Genomic DNA, 17922 nt, shown 5'->3' on the forward strand with positions numbered 1-17922 from the left:
GGGTGCACGACGCCTCTGCCGCCCGAAGCGTGTGGCCGGCGGAATCGAATGCACTCAGGCACAGCGCGATGCTGCGCATCTTGCGTACAGCATATTGTACCTGGCCGCAATGCATGCTGCCTAACGTGCGATCAAATTGGTTTCGTTTAAAGTACACCTCAGGGATCGCTTTCTGCTCGTTCACGTTATTTACGAGCTGAATCGAGTAAAGTCCCAGCCATCGCAGAGACGTGGCAAGCACGCGAGCCGGAAGCTTTGCGGGTTTTCTCTTTCATTGCCTCCACTTCGCGCGAGCTTGGAGCAACGGTTGGCATCGATGGCCACCGTGCCGAGAGATAGTCGGTCGTTGGCAACTCAGGTCAACTCAGCATCACGGCACCACCAGTCTCTCGGCGTCTGTCACGGCGCGTCAAGATGTAGTGTCTCTCACCGGACCACGAGCGGCATGAGTGAAGCCGAGCCTCGGATGCAGAACCAAGCCTTTGGCGCCGCTTCCCCAGATCATCACCAACTCTGGTGAGAGACAATCAAACCATCTCGTAATGCGCGCGCTAAGTTTGACGGCTCTGTGCACCCCTCACGAGCCTGCTCCTGGCGGTGGATGTCCAACATAGCCAGGATCAACACGGCGAGTCACTGCTACGTTGCTTCGACTGATCGAAGATTCTTCGAAAGTCCTTCGAGGTGACGCCTCCCGGCGTCGGTGGGACTGCACGACACGGCCCGCAGAATGGCTCCATAGGTGCCGCCACTAGGTCAGCTCCACCGTTGATAACGCACCCGTTGACCACCAACAGCAGGGCTGCACGTTACGCGACTCCAATTGCATCGACAACCACATCGCTTTTCTGTTTTCGGACCAAAGTCTTGTCATGCACTAAACTGACACATTTTGTTCCGTGCATCGGCTTCATCCTTCATCAGGGTCGGCATCGCTTCGTGGTTATATTCGAGCATAGCGACGAATGAGCAAACACACCTGCTGTGTGACATTGGGGGCACGCTCATCAAGCCTGCGCCTACTCACCGCTCCATCGTCGAATGCGTACGTTGGGTCTCATCAGAAGACCTTGCCAGGTAAGTCAGTTTCACATGGCCCGTAGCTGGACGTCCACCCGGAGTTTCGATCTTTATTGCAATCCCGCGTCTGGCTCGAGCTGTAAACAGCCTTGGAAATGCTGGAAAGTAGCCACGGAAACTGGACCGCCAACAGAAACCGTGTCACGAGGGCGTCGCGTGCGAGTGGAACCTGATCCAATGCCGTATGTAGGGCGCCGTTCCCGTCCGCACGCGCAGCAAGCTTTGAGAGGACCGGAATCGCAAACCTTTGGAGAATGCCACTTGATGGCTCTCTTGTGCGTGGATCGTAATGACTGTGCGACTTCCGCTCGTTCGACTCCAACGTGCGTGCCATCGGCGCGTTGGCGCATCGGCGTGACCTACGCTTCCTGAGGGCCTGCAGTGAGCAGCGCAGGTTAAACCGACCATTGTTCGTACAGAAGGGTGCACCGCGACCCTGTCTCAAAGATTCCTTGTAGGTGTAATCAATGGTACAGTTAACATTCCTGTACACTGAGAAGAGGCGCTGGTCTTGGCATGTCGTAGGGCGTACCGGCTACTCTGTGTTACGTACAAGACTGACTTCACTACGAGCCTGCATTGCTTATAGGTGGCCGACTCGCGGACCGTCTAGAGTAATGCCAGATGTTACGTTCGTGACGCTCATCTGCAGACGACGGGCAACGTCAGAGGCATATCTAGGTGTCGCGAAGTCTTAGCCTAACAGAAATGCATAAGCACGTCAATTTGCTCTCGAATTCCAGGCTACATGCGCCCCCGGCTCTACAAGACCATCTTCTGCGAAATACACATCAAAAAGCTCCTTCCAGTCGCAGAAGATGCCCTCTTTGTCGGCCACAATCAGCTTCGGCAACCGCACCATCTTAAGCGGGCCCTCATCGCCATACTGAACCCTCCATTCCTGCCTCCCACCGAGCCCGTCGGCACTCATACGCTTCCATCGCTCCATCGCGCGACTGTAGGCGTGGTCCGGATGTACACGCAAAGATCCGAAGAGGACGTATTGCGGGTTATGCTTGTTGATCTCCTTAAATTGGAAGGTGATGGTCCCACGGATATCGTACCAGCGATGCCGTGAGCCTGCGCCGAGTGAGAAGGATAGACCGATTGTGAAGCTCTCGATTATACGCTTGAGCATGGCTTCTTCTGCAGCGGAGGCAAGTTGTGTGTTGGTCAGGTGGACCGAACGCCATATATCTAGTGGTGGCAAGTAGTTCAGTATCTGGAGCCAGATCTCGTCAGGTAGGTGTGGCATCTTAACGATGGACACCCTTCTATGGATTGGCTCGGGTTGAATGTCATGAAACCATGTGGTCCAATAGGTGTTGTTGCCAGAAGATTGTGTTTATTCCAAAGTGCACTGAAATAGATCGCCTCCAGCCGAGGCCATGAGAGGAGCTCGAACCCTGTTCAAGTTGGGAGCTTCTTTACCAAGCTTCCATATCAACACATACGATGCGTACTCGTCTTCCGTCCATCACGCCAACTCTGACACCCTTGCAGACACTCATACTGCGGCGATGGCGCCCGCAATGGGTATGCAGTCGCTGCCAGCAGCAAAGGCAGCGTCGCGGCGCCAGCACCACAACATCATTCTCAACCCAGGGTGACCGACCAAAGCCGTACTATATCACCACGCCCATCTTCTACGTCAATGCCGCACCTCACGTTGGACACATGTACACAATGATCTTGACGGACGTTCTGAAGCGGTGGCAAGTTCTCAAAGGCCGCAAATCCATCCTATGCACAGGTACCGACGAACATGGCATGAAGATCCAACAAGCGGCCAACAAGGCCGGCGTGCCACCGAAAGAGTTCTGTGACCGCGGTGCCGACGTTTTCAGGAATCTTGCAAATAGGATTGGCATCAGTAGCGATGTGTTTATCCGGACGACAGACACCCGGCACAAGGATGCTGTCGAGTATGCTTGGCAGATGCTGCAGGATAGGGGGTACATCTACGAAAGCAAGCATGAAGGGTGGTATAGCGTCAGTGACGAGACGTTCTACCCACCATCGCAGGTACAGCTGGTTGTGGACCCGCCGACTGGCCGCAAGATTATGGTGAGCATTGAGACGGGGAAGGAGGTGGAGTGGACGAGTGAGCGGAACTACCATTTCCGCCTGAGCGCATTCAAAGACCAATTACTTGCTTTCTACGAGGAAAACCCACAGTTTGTCATCCCTCGAACACGGATGGGTGAGGTAGTCCACGAAGTCAGTACCTCCCTGTCCGACCTGTCCATCTCCAGGCCCGTGGAACGTTTGACATGGGGAGTCCGCGTGCCGACAGACCCTTCACAAACCATCTACGTCTGGCTTGACGCTCTCCTCAGTTATGCTAGTGCAGCTGGCTACCCCTTCACACCAGGCTCAGCATCTTCAGGTGGCTGGCCAGCAGACATTCATGTCGTGGGCAAAGACATCGTCCGCTTCCACTGCATCTACTGGCCCGCCTTCCTCATGGCCCTCGGCCTTCCTCTCCCCAAGCAAATCCTCACCCACGCCCATTGGACGCTAGGCCGTCAGAAGATGGCGAAGAGCACCGGCAACGTCGTCAACCCTTTCTTCGCCCTCGACCGTTTCGGCATCGACATCATGCGCTGGTACCTCGTACACGAAGGCGGCATCACCGACGATGCAGACTACGACAATCGCTACATCATTGAGAAATACAAGAAAAACCTCCAAGGCGGCCTGGGCAACCTAACGAGCCGCATCATGCGCGGCAAGGGATGGGACGTCCGGCGAGCCGTGAAACAGTACGCCAACCCGGCGTTCTCTGAACATGCGGACCAAGATGCCAAAGCGATGTGTTCCCGCATCGCCGCCCTACCTTTGCAAGTGGACAAGCACATGCACGACCTGCACCCCAACCGCGCCTTACAAACCCTCATGCGCGCCGTGGCCGACATGAACGCCTATCTCCAGCACGTCTCCCCGTGGACGCTCGTTACGAAACTGCAGTCCATCTCCACCGACACGACGGGCCAAGAGCTCCACGAGGCGGCGAAGGCGGGACAGTCACCTGAGCAGCTGGAGGCAGAGATAGATCAGTGCATTTTCCTCGCCGCGGAAACGCTGCGGTTGGTGGGTATCATGCTGCAGCCATTCATCCCTACGTCTGCGAAGCGGTTGCTGGATATGGTGGGCGTGGAGGCGGAGAAGAGGACGTGGGAGTGGTGCGAGGTAGGCAAGGATGGAAGTTACGGTCTCCCGATGGTAGATCTGGGGAGAGGAGAGAAGGGCGTGCTCTTCCCGGGCCTGACGAGTGATTTCTAGTCGTTCCCGTAGCGGCACCAAGTCAAAGAAACGTTGCCTTGAATAGGAAGACTTATCGCTCGTTCATTCATACCCCCGACCTCGCCCTACGCTAATGCAATCCCACCGCAACCGCATAATAAGCACCCCCCAAATCACCGCCCATACTCCAAACTAGGCACAATAACCGGCCCATACTTCAACGGCGTCGCCGCAAACCCCGCCCCCGCATCCCCCGCCCCTTGCACCATGAAATCCGCCGCCAAACTCAACCTCCCCAGCCCCTGCCCCTGTCCGTGTCCGTGCCCCTTCTCCCCTCCCACCTCCTGCCCGTGAAAAGACCCCTGCACCGCCTCCGGATCGAAAACCACACACGCCAGATAATTCCGCCTCCCCATCAACCGCCTCATCTCCCGCGGCCGGCCATCGACATCCGCGGCGAAAATCTCCATCATATCCTCCTTTGTGTCCGTCACGGCGCCGGGCGCGGACCGGTGGCCGTTGGCGGGGATGTAGTAGGCTTTGTTGTTGGCGGCGGAGGAGGAGGAGGAGGCGTTGTTGAGGAGTTTCAGGACGTAGGAGGGGGTCGGCGCGTTGACGATGGAGGAGGTGATGAGTTGGTACATGGTTTTGTGGTCGCGCGGGTGGGCCGGGTCGTGGAGCAGGCCGGCGCCGCAGGTGTTGACGCTGCCGGAGAGGAAGGTCATGCGGAGGGATTTGTTGTGGGCGATGCCTTGGAGCGTGCGGATGATGTAGGTCCGTTCCAGGTCCTGTTTTGCACGACAAACGTCAGCACGCACACACACACATACACGCACGTCCGTATCGTCTGTTCCCCAAGATTTGTGAGGAGGAAAGAAAGAGAGAGAGAGAGAGAGAGGCGTACTTTACTCTCATGCGTCCACAAGTCCCGCAACTCATCCAACACCTCCACCTCCCCAAACGGACTGAGCACACTACTCATCAACCCACTCTTCCCCACCGCCCTCTTCACCCCCTCAAACCCGCCCTGCACCACCCCCTTCGCCCCGACCACCCCCGCCACCCCGCCCGCAACCTTCCCCAGCATATTAAACCCGCCCGTAACCATCTTCTTCCCCCTCTCCGCCACCTGCGCCACCTGCTCCACCGCCTCCAAGCGCGGGTACACGAGCGGCACGGGGAGCAGCCAAAGCGCGTGTTGGACGCTGGGCGGCAGCATGGCGATTTTGGGGAAAAGGCCCTGATAGGTCGGTCCGGCGAGGACTTGATTCGTACTCCTCTCACTCCGCGTATCGGGCCCCACGACCACGACGCCGGGCCCGAGGTATTTGACGAAATGCCAGCCCGTGCCGGTGATGGTGAAGAGGTCGATGTCGTTCCCCACCGCCCGCAGAATCTCATGCGTGGTGTGATGTTGGAACAACAGGTACATCTCCGTCCCCAACCGCCCCAGTCCCTTGAACACATGCGACGCTTGCATATACTCCGGGTACGATCCAAACCCGTCGAAGATCTCATGATCGTCCAAACAGCAAATATGCGGGATCTGCGCGAAGGCCTCCCGGATGGCCGGCTGGTCGAAATGAGACGTATAGTAGTGGAAATACGCATGACTCACATCCTCGTCCAACTTCGGACTCCAAGGGAAATTCTTCCGATTCTCCTTCCCACTCATCTGAGTCCACTGCCGCAAAGCGGGGACGTCCTTCCACAAGCGATCCGCGTAGATCTGCCCTCCGAGACCGATCTGCACGTGAAAGCCGCCGCACTCGCCGTGTTTGAGCAGGACGTCGCGCCACATCAACCCAACCCCGCCGAGGCGCGAGCGTTCGTTGGCGGAGACGTTGAGGGCGAAGTCGTTGCCGCTGTGGGCGACGAAACGCCAGTTGTGCTCCCAGCGGCCGGCTACGAGGAATTCGTAGCGGGTGCAGCCCAGGTGGGACGTGATGGCGTACGTCCACTTCGCCGGCCCGGACTCCTCCATGCGTAGGTCGACGTCGTAGCGGTAGAAGATCCATCGCTGATGAGAGTGGATGGGATGTGCTTTGAGTTGTCTCGGGTTCGGACTCAGGTCAAGGGATTGGTGGATGTGTATCGTGGGCGGCTGCGCGGCATCGGTGATGAGCATGATACTTCCCAACCATAGTCCACGCTCGAGATCAAGGTTCGTATACCGCAGGTACGGACCAAAATACACGCCATTAGTAGGGGCGACTTTATACATATCCACTCCCGCACTCGGCGGCGGACCGGAAAACCCTGCTGTAGCGGTTGGGGAGGACAGAGACGTCATGGAGAGCATGCTATTCCGCGGATCAAACGTCGCGGATTGCGGGACCGGATGGCCGTGGTTGGCAAAGCCGGGGGAGGCGAGGGGTTGCTTAAACACTGATCCGACGGGTGAGGCGAGGGAGTGGGAGTGGGCGAAGGGGTTGCCTGCTGCGCCGCCGCCGCCGACAGGGCTGAGCGGTTCTTGCAGGTTCAAGGGGGTGGGACCTTTGGGGAATTCCCATTGCGTGCTTTGGGTGGGCAGGTGGATGTAGTAGTATTGGCCCGAGTTGGCGTCGAGGTGGGCGATCCAGCCTTCTGGTAAGGGAGGCGGGGAGGCGGGTCCGGGAGAGATGTTCTGTTGTTGGTTCGCTTGCGCGATATTGAGGGGGTGCATGCCGTGGGGTGTGCTGGTGCCGTTTGGTTGCGCGGCTAGGGCGGGGTGTGGCGTGGAGGAGGAGGAGGAAGAAGAGGGTGCGCCATCGAGTTGCTGCACGTTACTCGCAAACGCCGGATGCTGACGCAAATTCGGATCTTGCGCTTGCGTCAACTTCGGGTCTTGCGCCCCTGCGCCTCCCACCACACCATCGCCGCCAAGCACATTATCATGCCTCAACCCCTTCTCGTTCGGATACGGACTATGCACGCTCCCCGGCGCAGGCGGACTGTAAGCAGGTGGAGGCTCTTCATGTACGCCCAGATGCGCCACGCCTTCTTCGATCGCTGCGGCGGAGGGCTGGGGTGGACGAGGATAGGTGGCTCGTTGTGAGGACTGGCTGGATTGGCTTCCTTGCCGCTGTCTCCGCGCCGGAGCTTGAGACGGCACCTCGGCGCCTGATGAGCGCACTTCTTCCACGCCGTGGAATGCGACGGGTGGGTGGGCGTTGTGTGGGGTGGAGCCGGGGCGTTCGGTGGGGCTCCAGCGGGCGCCAGGTTGAGCTTGAGCTTGCGCTTCAGGCTGTGGTTGGACTTGATGATAAGTCTGTGGCAGGAGTGGACCTTGAGGCTGTGGCTGAGCGAGTGGGGTGGTGTGTCGTTGGGTCGGTGTAGCTTGCCGTTGGGTTGGCGTCCCTTGTCGTTGGGTCGGTGTCGCTTGCCGCTGCGGTTGCGGTTGCGGTTGGCGTTGTTGATACTCCGCTCTCCGTGCAGCCGCCGCGGCGCTCTGAGCTTGCATCTCGTTGAGCGTGTCGGTGCCCGGGATTCCAGAAGCTGCATACCGCGCCTCAATGCCCGTCAAACCCACATTAGTCATAGGGGAGGGATCAATCGGTGTCTCCGGCGGCGGCGGGCTTCCTCTGCTCGCGCGCGTGGTGGCATTGGACGCTGTACTGCTCAGGCGATTGATACCTGCCGGATCCGGGATGTGCATCCGTCCATCCGCGGGCGTGCCTTGACTCGTACTCGCCGCGGGCGCACCCGTACCCGACGTCAAGGGTGGAGGGTAGTAGTGTTGATAATCCGGCTGCTCGGCCGGCGTAGCAGGCGCGCCCGTCTTCGTCCTGCCCAGCACGGGTATGGAGAAGAGGGTACCACCTTCGTCATGCTCGTCCTCGTCGTCGCTCTTGTGTGGCGGCTCCGGGCCGCCAGGTGAGTCCGGTGGGAAGATGTTCTTCGCCGGCGTGCCTCTCCGTTCGGCCAACTTGCTCTGCTGCGGAGGAGGCGATTGGCCATACCCGCCCACCGTAGGCCTATGCGGATCCGCGGCGTCAAAGCGTGCTCGTCTCGCACCACCTCCACCAGCACCGGAGGATGTATCCGACCCAGCCATACTCTGCCTCCTCGCGCCCGGCGGACCCGGCGCTCGCCCCTCCTCGGCGGCCTGCTGCGGTGTGTTAGACCGACTTGAGCCTGCCTTGACTGGTGCTGGAGCGGGTTGGAAGCTATATCTCGCCTGATCTGGATATGGGAGAGGACCTGTTGGTGGGGGACTGGTGGGCGCACCGTACATCGCCGCGGCGCTGGAGGGTGGGACTCGGTATTGCGCCCATTGCTGCCTTGGTTGTTCCGCGCGCTCGCCGGGGTGTACACTTTGCTTGTTGATGCGCAGGGGACCCGGGGTCTCGTTGTCTACGATCGGGGTGGAGGTGTCGTCGAGGAAGAGCTCTTCGTGCTGGTGCGCCATGGTGGGCAGTTGTCCGTGCGCGTCCTTGATTGAGGTGTTGGTGGTACTACAGCCGCTACAGCTGCTCCAACTACTACAACCGCTACAGCTACTTCGGCTGCTTCAGACGCTCCAGCTCAATCAGGGTCTCGCTAGAATGCACGCCTGTCGATCCGCGAGATGTGAAACGGGATGGTGGCAGGGATATACCAGGCTGAGGCTTATGTCACCCTCGTCGCATTTCCAAAACGTGGTCGTGACGTGGGAGTGGAAGAGTGAGAGGACATACAGAGCGAGGAGTACCTACATGCCCTTCCCAGACGCGGCCAAGGCCTACTGTCCCCATCACCAATTCCCGCGCTGAAGTAGCGCTGCTCTTCCACCTTTCGTGAGTGACGTGGGCTGGGCTGGATGCGCCCAAGCTACTCTTCACCCGCTGATTGGCACTCGGCAGCGCTGTAACCGCCAGCAACGGCCCGCAAACCCATGTGCCGAGTCTATCCTTTTGGCGGGCATCTACGCCGGCGGACATGTCACATGATACTGTAGAAGCCGGAAGGTGTGATGGGCAAATATGGCAGGAGTGAAGCACTTTACTGTCCAGTTTGGGCGTAGTCTCTCTTGCAGAGTAGAAAAGGTAGGCACTATGGGCTTTCTGAAACTTGTTTCACACGTCTTCCCCCTCCGCTCTTGCCTCAGGACAGTCTGGCATATGCGGGGCCTAGCGCGTCCGGAAAGGGAAGTAGCGACGCCATTGCTCTCGTGCGTCTAAAACAATACGTCGCCTACCCACTCCCGCCCCTCCAACCCCCACCGTCCCAGTCCAGTACTACGGGTATAGACGGACGCGACCATGGACCTCCTCCGCCGCCTGATCGCCTCCGCCGCCTCCACCCTCGACAACCCCTCCATCCCCTGGAAACGCCTCATCCTCACCTTCGCCGTCGGCGAGTTCGCCCTGGAAGTCTACCTCGGCTGGCGGCAATACAAAGTCCTACAACGCACCGCCATCCCCCTCCAACTCCGCCACGAGATCGACCAAAAGACTTACGACAAATCGCAAGCCTACGGCCGCGCGAAAGCGAAATACAGCATCGTCTCCGGGGTGTGGGGGCAATGCAAGAGCCTCTCCGTCATCCAATACAACCTCTACGCCCGACTCTGGGCGATGACGGGCACATGGCTTCTGCGCTCCAACTTCCCGCTGCGAGGCGAAATCGCGCACAGTCTCCTCTTCGCCTTCACCTACTCCCTCGCCGAAACGCTGCTCAGCTTACCCTTCAGCTACTACTACCACTTCCACCTCGAGCAAGCGTACGGCTTCAACAAGCAAACCCTCCGACTCTGGCTCACCGACCTGCTCAAAGGCCAAGCCCTCTCCCTCGCCTTCGGCATCCCGCTCGGAGCGGCATTCCTCTACATCATCCAAAAGACCGGCGACGTCTTCTTCCTCTACATCTGGCTCTTCACCTTGGCCGTCCAACTGGGCGCCATAACCATCTATCCCATCCTCATCGTGCCCCTCTTCAACAAACTCACCCCGCTCCCCCCGGGCACGCTGAAAGAGCGCGTCGAAGGCCTGGCCGCCAAACTCCAATTCCCCCTCGCGGAACTGCAAGTCATCGACGGCTCCAAGCGCTCCGCCCACTCCAACGCCTACTTCACCGGCCTGCCGTGGAAGAAGAAGATCGTCATCTACGACACGCTCATCGACAAGAGCAGCGTGGGCGAAGTCGAAGCCATCCTGGCCCACGAACTGGGTCACTGGAAAATGGGCCACACCACCCGCTTACTCCTCATCTCCGCCTCCCAACTACTCGTCATCTTCACCCTATTCTCCATCTTCATCCGCAACACCAGTCTCTACTCCGCCTTCGGCTTCGGCACCGCCCAAACCGGCCGACCCATCATCATCGGCTTCATCCTCTTCAACGGAGTCCTCTCCCCCACCGACGCCGTCATCAAGTTGTTGATGAACGTCTGGACGCGCCACATGGAGTTCGAAGCGGACGCCTTCTCCTACCAGCAGGGGTATGCGAGTGAGTTGGCGGCGAGTCTGATCAAGCTGCAGATTCAGAATTTGAGCGCCATGGATGCGGATTGGATGTACTCGACGTATCATTATAGTCATCCCATTCTGACGGAGAGGTTGAAGGCGATTGGGTGGAGGGGGGAGAGGAAGGTGGGTGGAGACGATGATGAGAAGAAAGATACGGGGGATGGGGAGGGGAAGGCGAATGGTGGGGGTGTCGTGGTGGATACGAAGGATAAGGAGCTTTGAGATGGAGGGTATGAATGGTTTTCTGCCGATTGCGCGGAATGCTCTGGCACAAGAGAGAGGAGATTGCGGCACACCATGGCCGTTCCGTAAACGGGACCACCAGAGACACCGTACTTTTACGTATCCGGGTGCTTGGTAAGTGCAATCTCCTGGCCTCGTGGTATTGGCACGGCCTGACCTGAACAGACCGGACCTGACCTGACCTGACCTATCATGCAGGCCAATGCAATTTATCCGAGCTCGGACTTGTGCTCGTGCTCGTGCTCGTGCTCGTGCTCATAGCACAGTCATGCCTATCCCAAAATACCCCCATCAACATGGCCCTCATACGGCCGGTTTGGTAGGGATATTGCATACTGCATACTGCATATAGCATACTGCATACTGCATAGCGCATATCGCATGTCGCATGTCGCATATCGCATATTGAATACTGCCGCATCGCATAATGCATAGCGCATCTCGCATCTCGCATATCGCATATTGAATATCGCATCTCGCATCTCGCATATCGCATAGCACACCCAAGTCAAGCCTTCACGCGCTCAAGAAGCGTCCTCCGTCAAGTAACACCCTTCGCACCCTCGTACGTCCCCATCGTGCACATCAAGGCATCTCCGTCACCGCATCGAGCGCTGCAAACCCATTCCTCACAGACGGACCGGGAATCCACCCGGTATTCCACCCTTTCTTCCGCCGATCCATCTTCAGCTTCTCCTGCGCCTTCCGCGCCCCTCGTCTGATTGTGCGACGGATGACTCATTCCGCTTCCGTCTCTGTCTGCGCCCTCTTCGCCATCTTGGCCATGTGTCCATAATCCGAACCATTTGCTGCACGTCACACAGGCGAAGTCATTCTACCCCTTCGCCTCCCCCTTCCGATCCCCCTTCTGCCGCTTCTCCGCCCTCCGCCGTTCCTTCTTCGCCGCGCGACGGGCAAGCTTCTCCGATTCCGTCAACCCTTTCCCCTTCCCTCCCCTTCTCTTCGCTTCCATAACTGCTTGCGCTCGCTCGTCCCCGTCAGCCTGCTCGTCCGTGACGTGCGGCACAGCAGGCGGTGCCCCATTCTGCCGGACCACCGGCGCACCGTCCCGATCGCCCACGTCGCCTTCCAGTGGTCGTTGCTCGAGCTCGTACCCCTCTCGCTCCTGCCAATCTCCCTCCCCTCCTGCCACAGTGCCCTTCGCGCCAGCTTGTGTGCGCTCGCCAAACGCGGCTTCAGAGCCGATGTCGTCGGTCCATCGTTCGACATCGTCTACGCTTTTGTCTCTTCTTCTCTTCTTACCCGTCCCAACCCCCAACTCCGACCCTTCGTTGGCAGTAAGATGCCGCCCTTCAATCGACTCGTCCACCCTCGTATCTTCGCTCGCGGGTAAAGCGATCCCGAACTCCGCCTCCAATTCCTCGTAACTCTCCGCCACGAGACTCTCCCCTCGCAACCCCGCCAATATTCGTCGGAGATGGTGTAGTGCGAGTCCGCCTTTCGAGCCAGTATGGGTGGGGAAACGTATTCCTTCGCGCGAGAGTTGGGCATCCGGGTGGAGGTGTGGTTGGGTTTCGGTGAGGGAGAGGAAGGTGGAGAGGTGGTCCGAGGTGGTGGTGGGAGAGAGACGGCGGCGTTTGGAGGGGTGGTGGTGGGTTGGGGGGTAAGTGGGCGGACGGGGGACCATGGTTGTGAATGGGTCTGGATTTGGTGGGTGAGGTGGTCGGTTAGAGCGAGTGAATGGTGATGGTGGAGGAGGGACGGTGGAAATTCATGAGCTCGGACCATGTCTACTCCATTAGGAAGTTGCGCTGTGCTACCCTAGAAACTTGCTGTCCATATTTCGTCCACCTACTTCGTCCACATACGCTACCGTGTACATCAATCAAGATGATCTGTCTACGCTGCCTGCGAGCGCCGGCTCAGACTGCGCAACTCCTCAACACCTCGAGACATCCCGCGGCACGCAACGCAGCACATTCCCTCACCAGATTACGGCAGCAAAGGTATCAGCCTCCACACCCGCATCTTGCAAACACCACCCAAGAACCAGAACCGCTTCCTGACCTACTCACAGATCTCTACTCACACTCTCCACCCCACTCATCCGCCCAACCTTCCGCGCACAACCATCAACAGCACCATCACCCATTAGCGCAGACACTCCGTCTCCTTCGAGCTTTCAGCCTCTCAGCTCTCTCCTCACATCACTACTGCAAGTCCGCGGCGCAAAACGCGACACCTTCAACCCCTCCCACCGCGTTCGGAAGCGGCGGCATGGCTTTCTCGCCCGACTGCGCAGTCGGACGGGCAGGATGGTGTTGAAGCGGAGGAGGGCTAAGGGGAGGAATACGTTGAGTCATTGAGCGGATGGGGGGCGAAGGAAATGGCCTTGTCATACCAGCGGAACGGATGATGCAGGGTGGATTGACCCGTGGGCATGCGACGGTTAAGTGTCATGGAGGGTGAAAAAGAGCATCTCGGCCGCTGGTATCGTCTACGTGATGCTGGCACTGGCCTTTACACACAAGCTGTCGACCTGCGGATGGAGAGTCCGGGGTAGCGGTTTGGTCGTGGAAGGTCGACTCCAGACGCATGGGGGGTCCGTGAAATGATCATGACCGGCATCATCAAAGCTTCAGGCGGAGGCGGAGCGAACGCCTAGCTGCGTACACTGCCTCGCTTTTCACAAATCAGAACCCTGCGTTGCGAGCGCGAGAGATGCCACGCCAGCACAGGTCAAGTGGTGGCGGAGTGGTGCAGTGCAAAAGGGAAAGGGGTTACAGAAGAAGTTTATGCGTTGTGTGATTTTTTGGCTCACCCAAATCATCCACTAATGAGTACGACGCCAGAAGTCTCGAAGCTACTTCCCTGAAACTCTCGAATGAGTGGATCTGTACGAAACTTGTTACGACGTTTTGTCGAGGTACAACCAGGCTCAATCAAAGGAACGGTGAGCATCATTTATCCTATAGGACTGTCACTTCCTGAGAGGCTGAGCAATAAGCCGAATCGGTTGAGAAACGTGTAAACTAGAGCTGTGAATAGAGGTACGGACGTCCTCAACAGCATCACCATCATTTTCCGTAGCATTCGTAAGTTCTACTGCGGCTTCAACGGCACCCACTCCTTTAACTCCTGCCCACCGCCCCCTTCATCCATCAGCGCGTGGTCCGTCCTCCTCGGCGGTAACGCCGGACTCGACTCAGCCGCGGGCGTAGGCTTCCTTAACGTCGTCCTAGGCGGAGGAGCCTGCGGCGCCATAGTTCTTGCCGTCTGCTCTCCCTGCACTCGTGACGGCAGCGCAGGTGGCGGCGCCATCTCCTTACTGACGACTCTTCTCGACTCCGTCGTGGATTGCATTGAAGGGGTTGAAGCGGTCGACTGCGCGCTCTCCGAACGGAGAAGATTGGGTTTGTTGGGTCTAGGTGGCGCGGGCTTCCTCAGCGTCTGCTTCAAATAAACGTGTTGCGGTGCTCTTCCATCGTCAGCGGCGCCATCCACTTGCGGCAGAGGCCTCGGCGGCTTGGCAGGCGCACCGTCTCCAGACGTGGGCGGCGGTGCCGGCTTCCTAGGCACAGAACCGCTCTCTATCCGGCTGACGCGCGAAGAAGTACTAGCCACTGATGCTGCTCCTGAGGGAGGGGAATTCGGTGTATCTACCCTGACCCAATCCGGCTCGGAGGTAGGCGTGAACGGGTTTGACGGCCGCGCAGGGTTCGGTACAAAGTCGCTCCTGGGCGGCTTGACGGACGAGCGTGCGGGCATGCCGTTGTCGAGCCACCACTTCCGCTTGTCGGAGCTGGCGGGCGGTAAGCCTGGCTCCACCGAGTCGTAGCCGAGTAGCGACTCGTCGTCGCTTTCGTGGCCTTGGGATGCAATATGCGTGCCGACGACGGCTCGCCTCCTTTCGTACAGTTCGGCGCTGATTTTGTCCTTCTTTGCCTGGTTTGTCACGCTCACCGTGCAGTGGAAGATACCATATACCTAGCGGAAACCGGTCAGCAACTTCGCCGTACACAGAATGTCAAGCACTTACCGGTCGATGGTCGGAGAAGCGTAGAGGCGCAGTATCGTAGTAGAGTTGCCGCAGATTGTCACCTCTTGTCACGATGCGGTCACACCAGGCCGGTATGCGCGCTTTCTCCGAGGTATCGTATTCGTCGGACCCCAGGTTGTACTTGTATGTCGGCATGAAGGTCGGTGTCTTCTCCGTGTAGAAAGGAAAGGTTTTCCCGTGCACCATCTGCAGATTCAGCTGGTCGTTCTCGTACAGCGTGCCGAGATCACCCTTCTTGATCAGATACCTTGCGCGTTCGTTCTCCATGCCGATGCGGTAATTGAAGTCACCGAACCAGATGATGGTCTTATGGTCTTCGATGCTCCTATCGCGCTGGAAGCGTAAGCCATTGGAGATCGTCCGGTAGTCCTGGTTCCGCTCTTCATAATTGGCGAACCCGGCAGCGAGATGCGCCGTCACCAAGCAGATCGCAGTGTCGGCGTACTCCAAGCGTATGGCTACAGCACCTTTGTTGCCAGCCATACCACTCATGCCGGTCTTCTTCACGGCGCCTTCGACGTTCTTGATAAACGGCAGAACGCTGGCTTTCACGAAGACTGACAACGACGCACCGACGAGTTGACCTCCGCGAAGCATGACATACTCGTCTGAGCCAAGGCGACGAGCGTTCTCGTTCAACGTCTCACGCACTGTGCTTTCCCAAGCTTTTAGCCGGTGCGGATCCGTGGCCATGATCTGCTGTACGTCAAGCTCTACTATCTCTTGAAAAGCGATGGCCACGATCTCTGGGGATTTCAGTGAGTCCTCCGTCTTCGGACAAAGCCAGAGTGATAAGTCGTCTTCCGGCCCGTACGACTTGCCGTTCAGATTGAACGTGCCTACGAAGATCGTAATCTGCTCGTCAGTCGAATACTCCTCCGAGCGTCGCGTGAGCTCAGCCGTAACCCAGTCGTTGATTGGATCGTACAGATGAACGGGCATTTGTCCGATCAAGCGACCCAACAGCATGTCGATAGTGTTCTGGCGGCCTTTGTCCTCGAAGTTGTTGATATACAGTCTCTGAGCAGACTTCCGGACGTCAGCCAGCGCCCCGGCAATAGACATCTTACCAGACCGCGTGAATGATGACTTCAGCGCTCCAGTACCGGCGTAGATCTTCGAGAGTGCATCACCGCAGTCTGCCCAAAGCGTGCCATGCCTCGCCCAGAAATCAGACGTCGGGCTCCGCTCGCCTTGCTGGTTGAGGAAGATCTCAATGGCCATCTGTGAGACGATCGTTTGGACAAGGTTCGTGCGGTCGAGGCAGTCCAGGCAATTAGTTCGAAAGACGCCGGCCTGGCTCAGGACGACGTTTTGACCGACAATGGAAACTTTACGCCCATCTTTCTGTATGGTCTCCTGCGTCTCCTCAGTAAGAAAGTACTCGAAAGCCACCGCAGCAGGCTCGATCCAACGCCTGATCCCACTTGCGGCTTCGTATCCGTTTGGGCCTCGAGTCTGCGCGTGGAAGTCGTAATTGATGTGCTTCAAGTGGACATGCTCTGACGATTCGGCGTCTCCTCCTGACTTGGCCTCTGTATTGAGCGGACTCCACTTGATGTGGTCAAGGTAGCGCTGCGTAATCTGCAGCTCGCTCGATTTCTCGTCGCTGAGTAGGTTGACAACAAAGACATCCCCGTACGTTGTCGACAGCATCTCGAAGTGCTTGTCGAAAGCCGGCTGTGTTGCTTCCATAGAGCGTGTGATCGTGATCTTCTGCTGACCGGGCAAACCGCTTGACTGCTCCCAGAAGATAGGCACGCTGCCACGGCACTGCACGTATGAGAAGCAGAGCCTGTCTGTGCAAAAGATCGTCTCGGTCTCCACGAAATTAGCCACGTTTCCGTCGTCGTCGATTCCACGAGCATTGAAGCGTGTCCCGGCGCGTCTGCATGACAGCCGAGAGATCAGCGTCATGTTGCTCGGGAAGCCTTGAGACCTACTTCGGGCTGGCGACGAAGATGCGGGTACTGTAATCGTAGAAGCGAAACCACGTATTGCAGAGGTTAGAATCTTCGACTGGTCCAAAGCTTCCTTCTCCCTGTCCGAGAGTCTAGATCGGAAGTCCACAAGCGGCTGGATCATATACGTATTCCACAGAAAGCCAGCGTCAAGGCTCTCAATAGCGACCGTGCTCGCTTCAGTGTGGCGGTCCTGAAGTCGCTTGGTCAAGTCAAAGTCTGCGCTATAGTAGAAGCTGCCGCCGCTGAGCAGCTTCTTGAGCGCCAGGCAAGGGTGTTCGATTGTAGGCTCTTTGTGCCCGCCATGGTCATGTCCATCCGCATCCAGACTGTCGGTCGGGAACGGGTTGATCTGGTCATTTAGCAAGTGGTCATAGTCCGACTTGTTCAGACAGTGGAACTCTACGCTCAAGATGCGCTGTACTGTCTCCCCGGGCCGTACGGTCGCTGCATGCGAGCTGCCATTCACAATGCACAGGAAAATGTCACCGTTGATTGTAACGAGTCCTAGCGTGCCCTGAACCTTTTGCGAGGTAAGCGAACGGTACTCGCTCATGTCCTGGCCTTCCCATGGTGAGAATTCTACAATGCATCGTGGCGCGCCGCCTTCCGCAATGGATGTAGTTGAACTATTACCACGGGCAATACCACCCGTGACAGACGGACTATGTCGGAGTATTAGCACATGCGTGTCCGTCGCAAGTGCAATCGCACGAGGTTGCTCCCGGATGAAGAGTTTCATATTGTCCAGACTGCATGTCGATCCCTTGGCCGGCTCAACAAGCACTTCGTAGTATCATCGTTCGGATATGCACGAGTCGGGGATTGTAGGTGTATAAATAAAGCTACAGTCCGATACGTCAAGCCTTTAGAGAGATGTGTTCTTGTTCATGTTTCAGTACTGGTGTGGAAGGCTGAAAGTCAGCATGCATAATGCGCCACA

At 57.9% G+C, this 17922-nt stretch overlaps 8 protein-coding genes across 8 annotated transcripts; 3 read left to right on the top strand and 5 right to left on the bottom strand.

Moving 5' to 3' along the window:
- Positions 1-1626: 1626 nt before the first annotated feature.
- Positions 1627-2435, bottom strand: BAUCODRAFT_326680 (uncharacterized protein). Its single transcript, XM_007683543.1, has one exon. It carries the CDS (start codon positions 2333-2335, stop codon positions 1802-1804), a length of 534 nt encoding a protein of 177 aa, XP_007681733.1. The 5' UTR covers positions 2336-2435; the 3' UTR covers positions 1627-1801.
- Positions 2436-2766: 331 nt separating this feature from the next.
- On the top strand, positions 2767-4365 carry BAUCODRAFT_28505 (uncharacterized protein; the record flags this gene model as incomplete). Its single annotated transcript, XM_007683159.1, has 1 exon — positions 2767-4365. The coding sequence occupies one exon, from the start codon at positions 2767-2769 to the stop codon at positions 4363-4365; it is 1599 nt and encodes a 532-aa protein (XP_007681349.1).
- A 134-nt stretch (positions 4366-4499) lies between these two features.
- On the bottom strand, positions 4500-8542 carry BAUCODRAFT_80004 (uncharacterized protein; the record flags this gene model as incomplete). Its single annotated transcript, XM_007683300.1, has 4 exons — positions 4500-5114; positions 5231-7366; positions 7421-7533; positions 7594-8542. The coding sequence occupies 4 exons, from the start codon at positions 8540-8542 to the stop codon at positions 4500-4502; spliced, it is 3813 nt and encodes a 1270-aa protein (XP_007681490.1).
- Positions 8543-9325: 783 nt separating this feature from the next.
- Positions 9326-11111, top strand: BAUCODRAFT_39566 (uncharacterized protein). Its single transcript, XM_007683229.1, has one exon. It carries the CDS (start codon positions 9549-9551, stop codon positions 10974-10976), a length of 1428 nt encoding a protein of 475 aa, XP_007681419.1. The 5' UTR covers positions 9326-9548; the 3' UTR covers positions 10977-11111.
- Positions 11112-11162: 51 nt separating this feature from the next.
- Positions 11163-11682, bottom strand: BAUCODRAFT_39567 (uncharacterized protein). Its single transcript, XM_007683230.1, has one exon. The coding sequence runs from the start codon at positions 11456-11458 to the stop codon at positions 11270-11272; it is 189 nt and encodes a 62-aa protein (XP_007681420.1). The 5' UTR covers positions 11459-11682; the 3' UTR covers positions 11163-11269.
- Positions 11683-11862: 180 nt separating this feature from the next.
- Positions 11863-12621, bottom strand: BAUCODRAFT_54618 (uncharacterized protein; the record flags this gene model as incomplete). Its single annotated transcript, XM_007683268.1, has 2 exons — positions 11863-12230; positions 12387-12621. Coding segments are annotated over 2 exons (603 nt in total), but the record flags the coding sequence as incomplete, so codon positions are not given.
- Positions 12622-13063: 442 nt separating this feature from the next.
- BAUCODRAFT_80460 (uncharacterized protein) lies at positions 13064-13324 on the top strand (the record flags this gene model as incomplete). Its single annotated transcript, XM_007683336.1, has 1 exon — positions 13064-13324. A coding segment is annotated over one exon (261 nt), but the record flags the coding sequence as incomplete, so codon positions are not given.
- A 736-nt stretch (positions 13325-14060) lies between these two features.
- Positions 14061-17721, bottom strand: BAUCODRAFT_127302 (uncharacterized protein; the record flags this gene model as incomplete). The annotated part of the gene is made up of 2 exons (XM_007683544.1): positions 14061-14945; positions 14998-17721. The coding sequence occupies 2 exons, from the start codon at positions 17719-17721 to the stop codon at positions 14061-14063; spliced, it is 3609 nt and encodes a 1202-aa protein (XP_007681734.1).
- Between the last annotated feature and the right edge of the window lie 201 nt (positions 17722-17922).

This window comes from Baudoinia panamericana (assembly GCF_000338955.1).
Source record: "Baudoinia panamericana UAMH 10762 unplaced genomic scaffold BAUCOscaffold_15, whole genome shotgun sequence".
In the NCBI taxonomy this organism is placed as follows: Eukaryota; Fungi; Ascomycota; class Dothideomycetes; order Mycosphaerellales; family Teratosphaeriaceae; genus Baudoinia; species Baudoinia panamericana.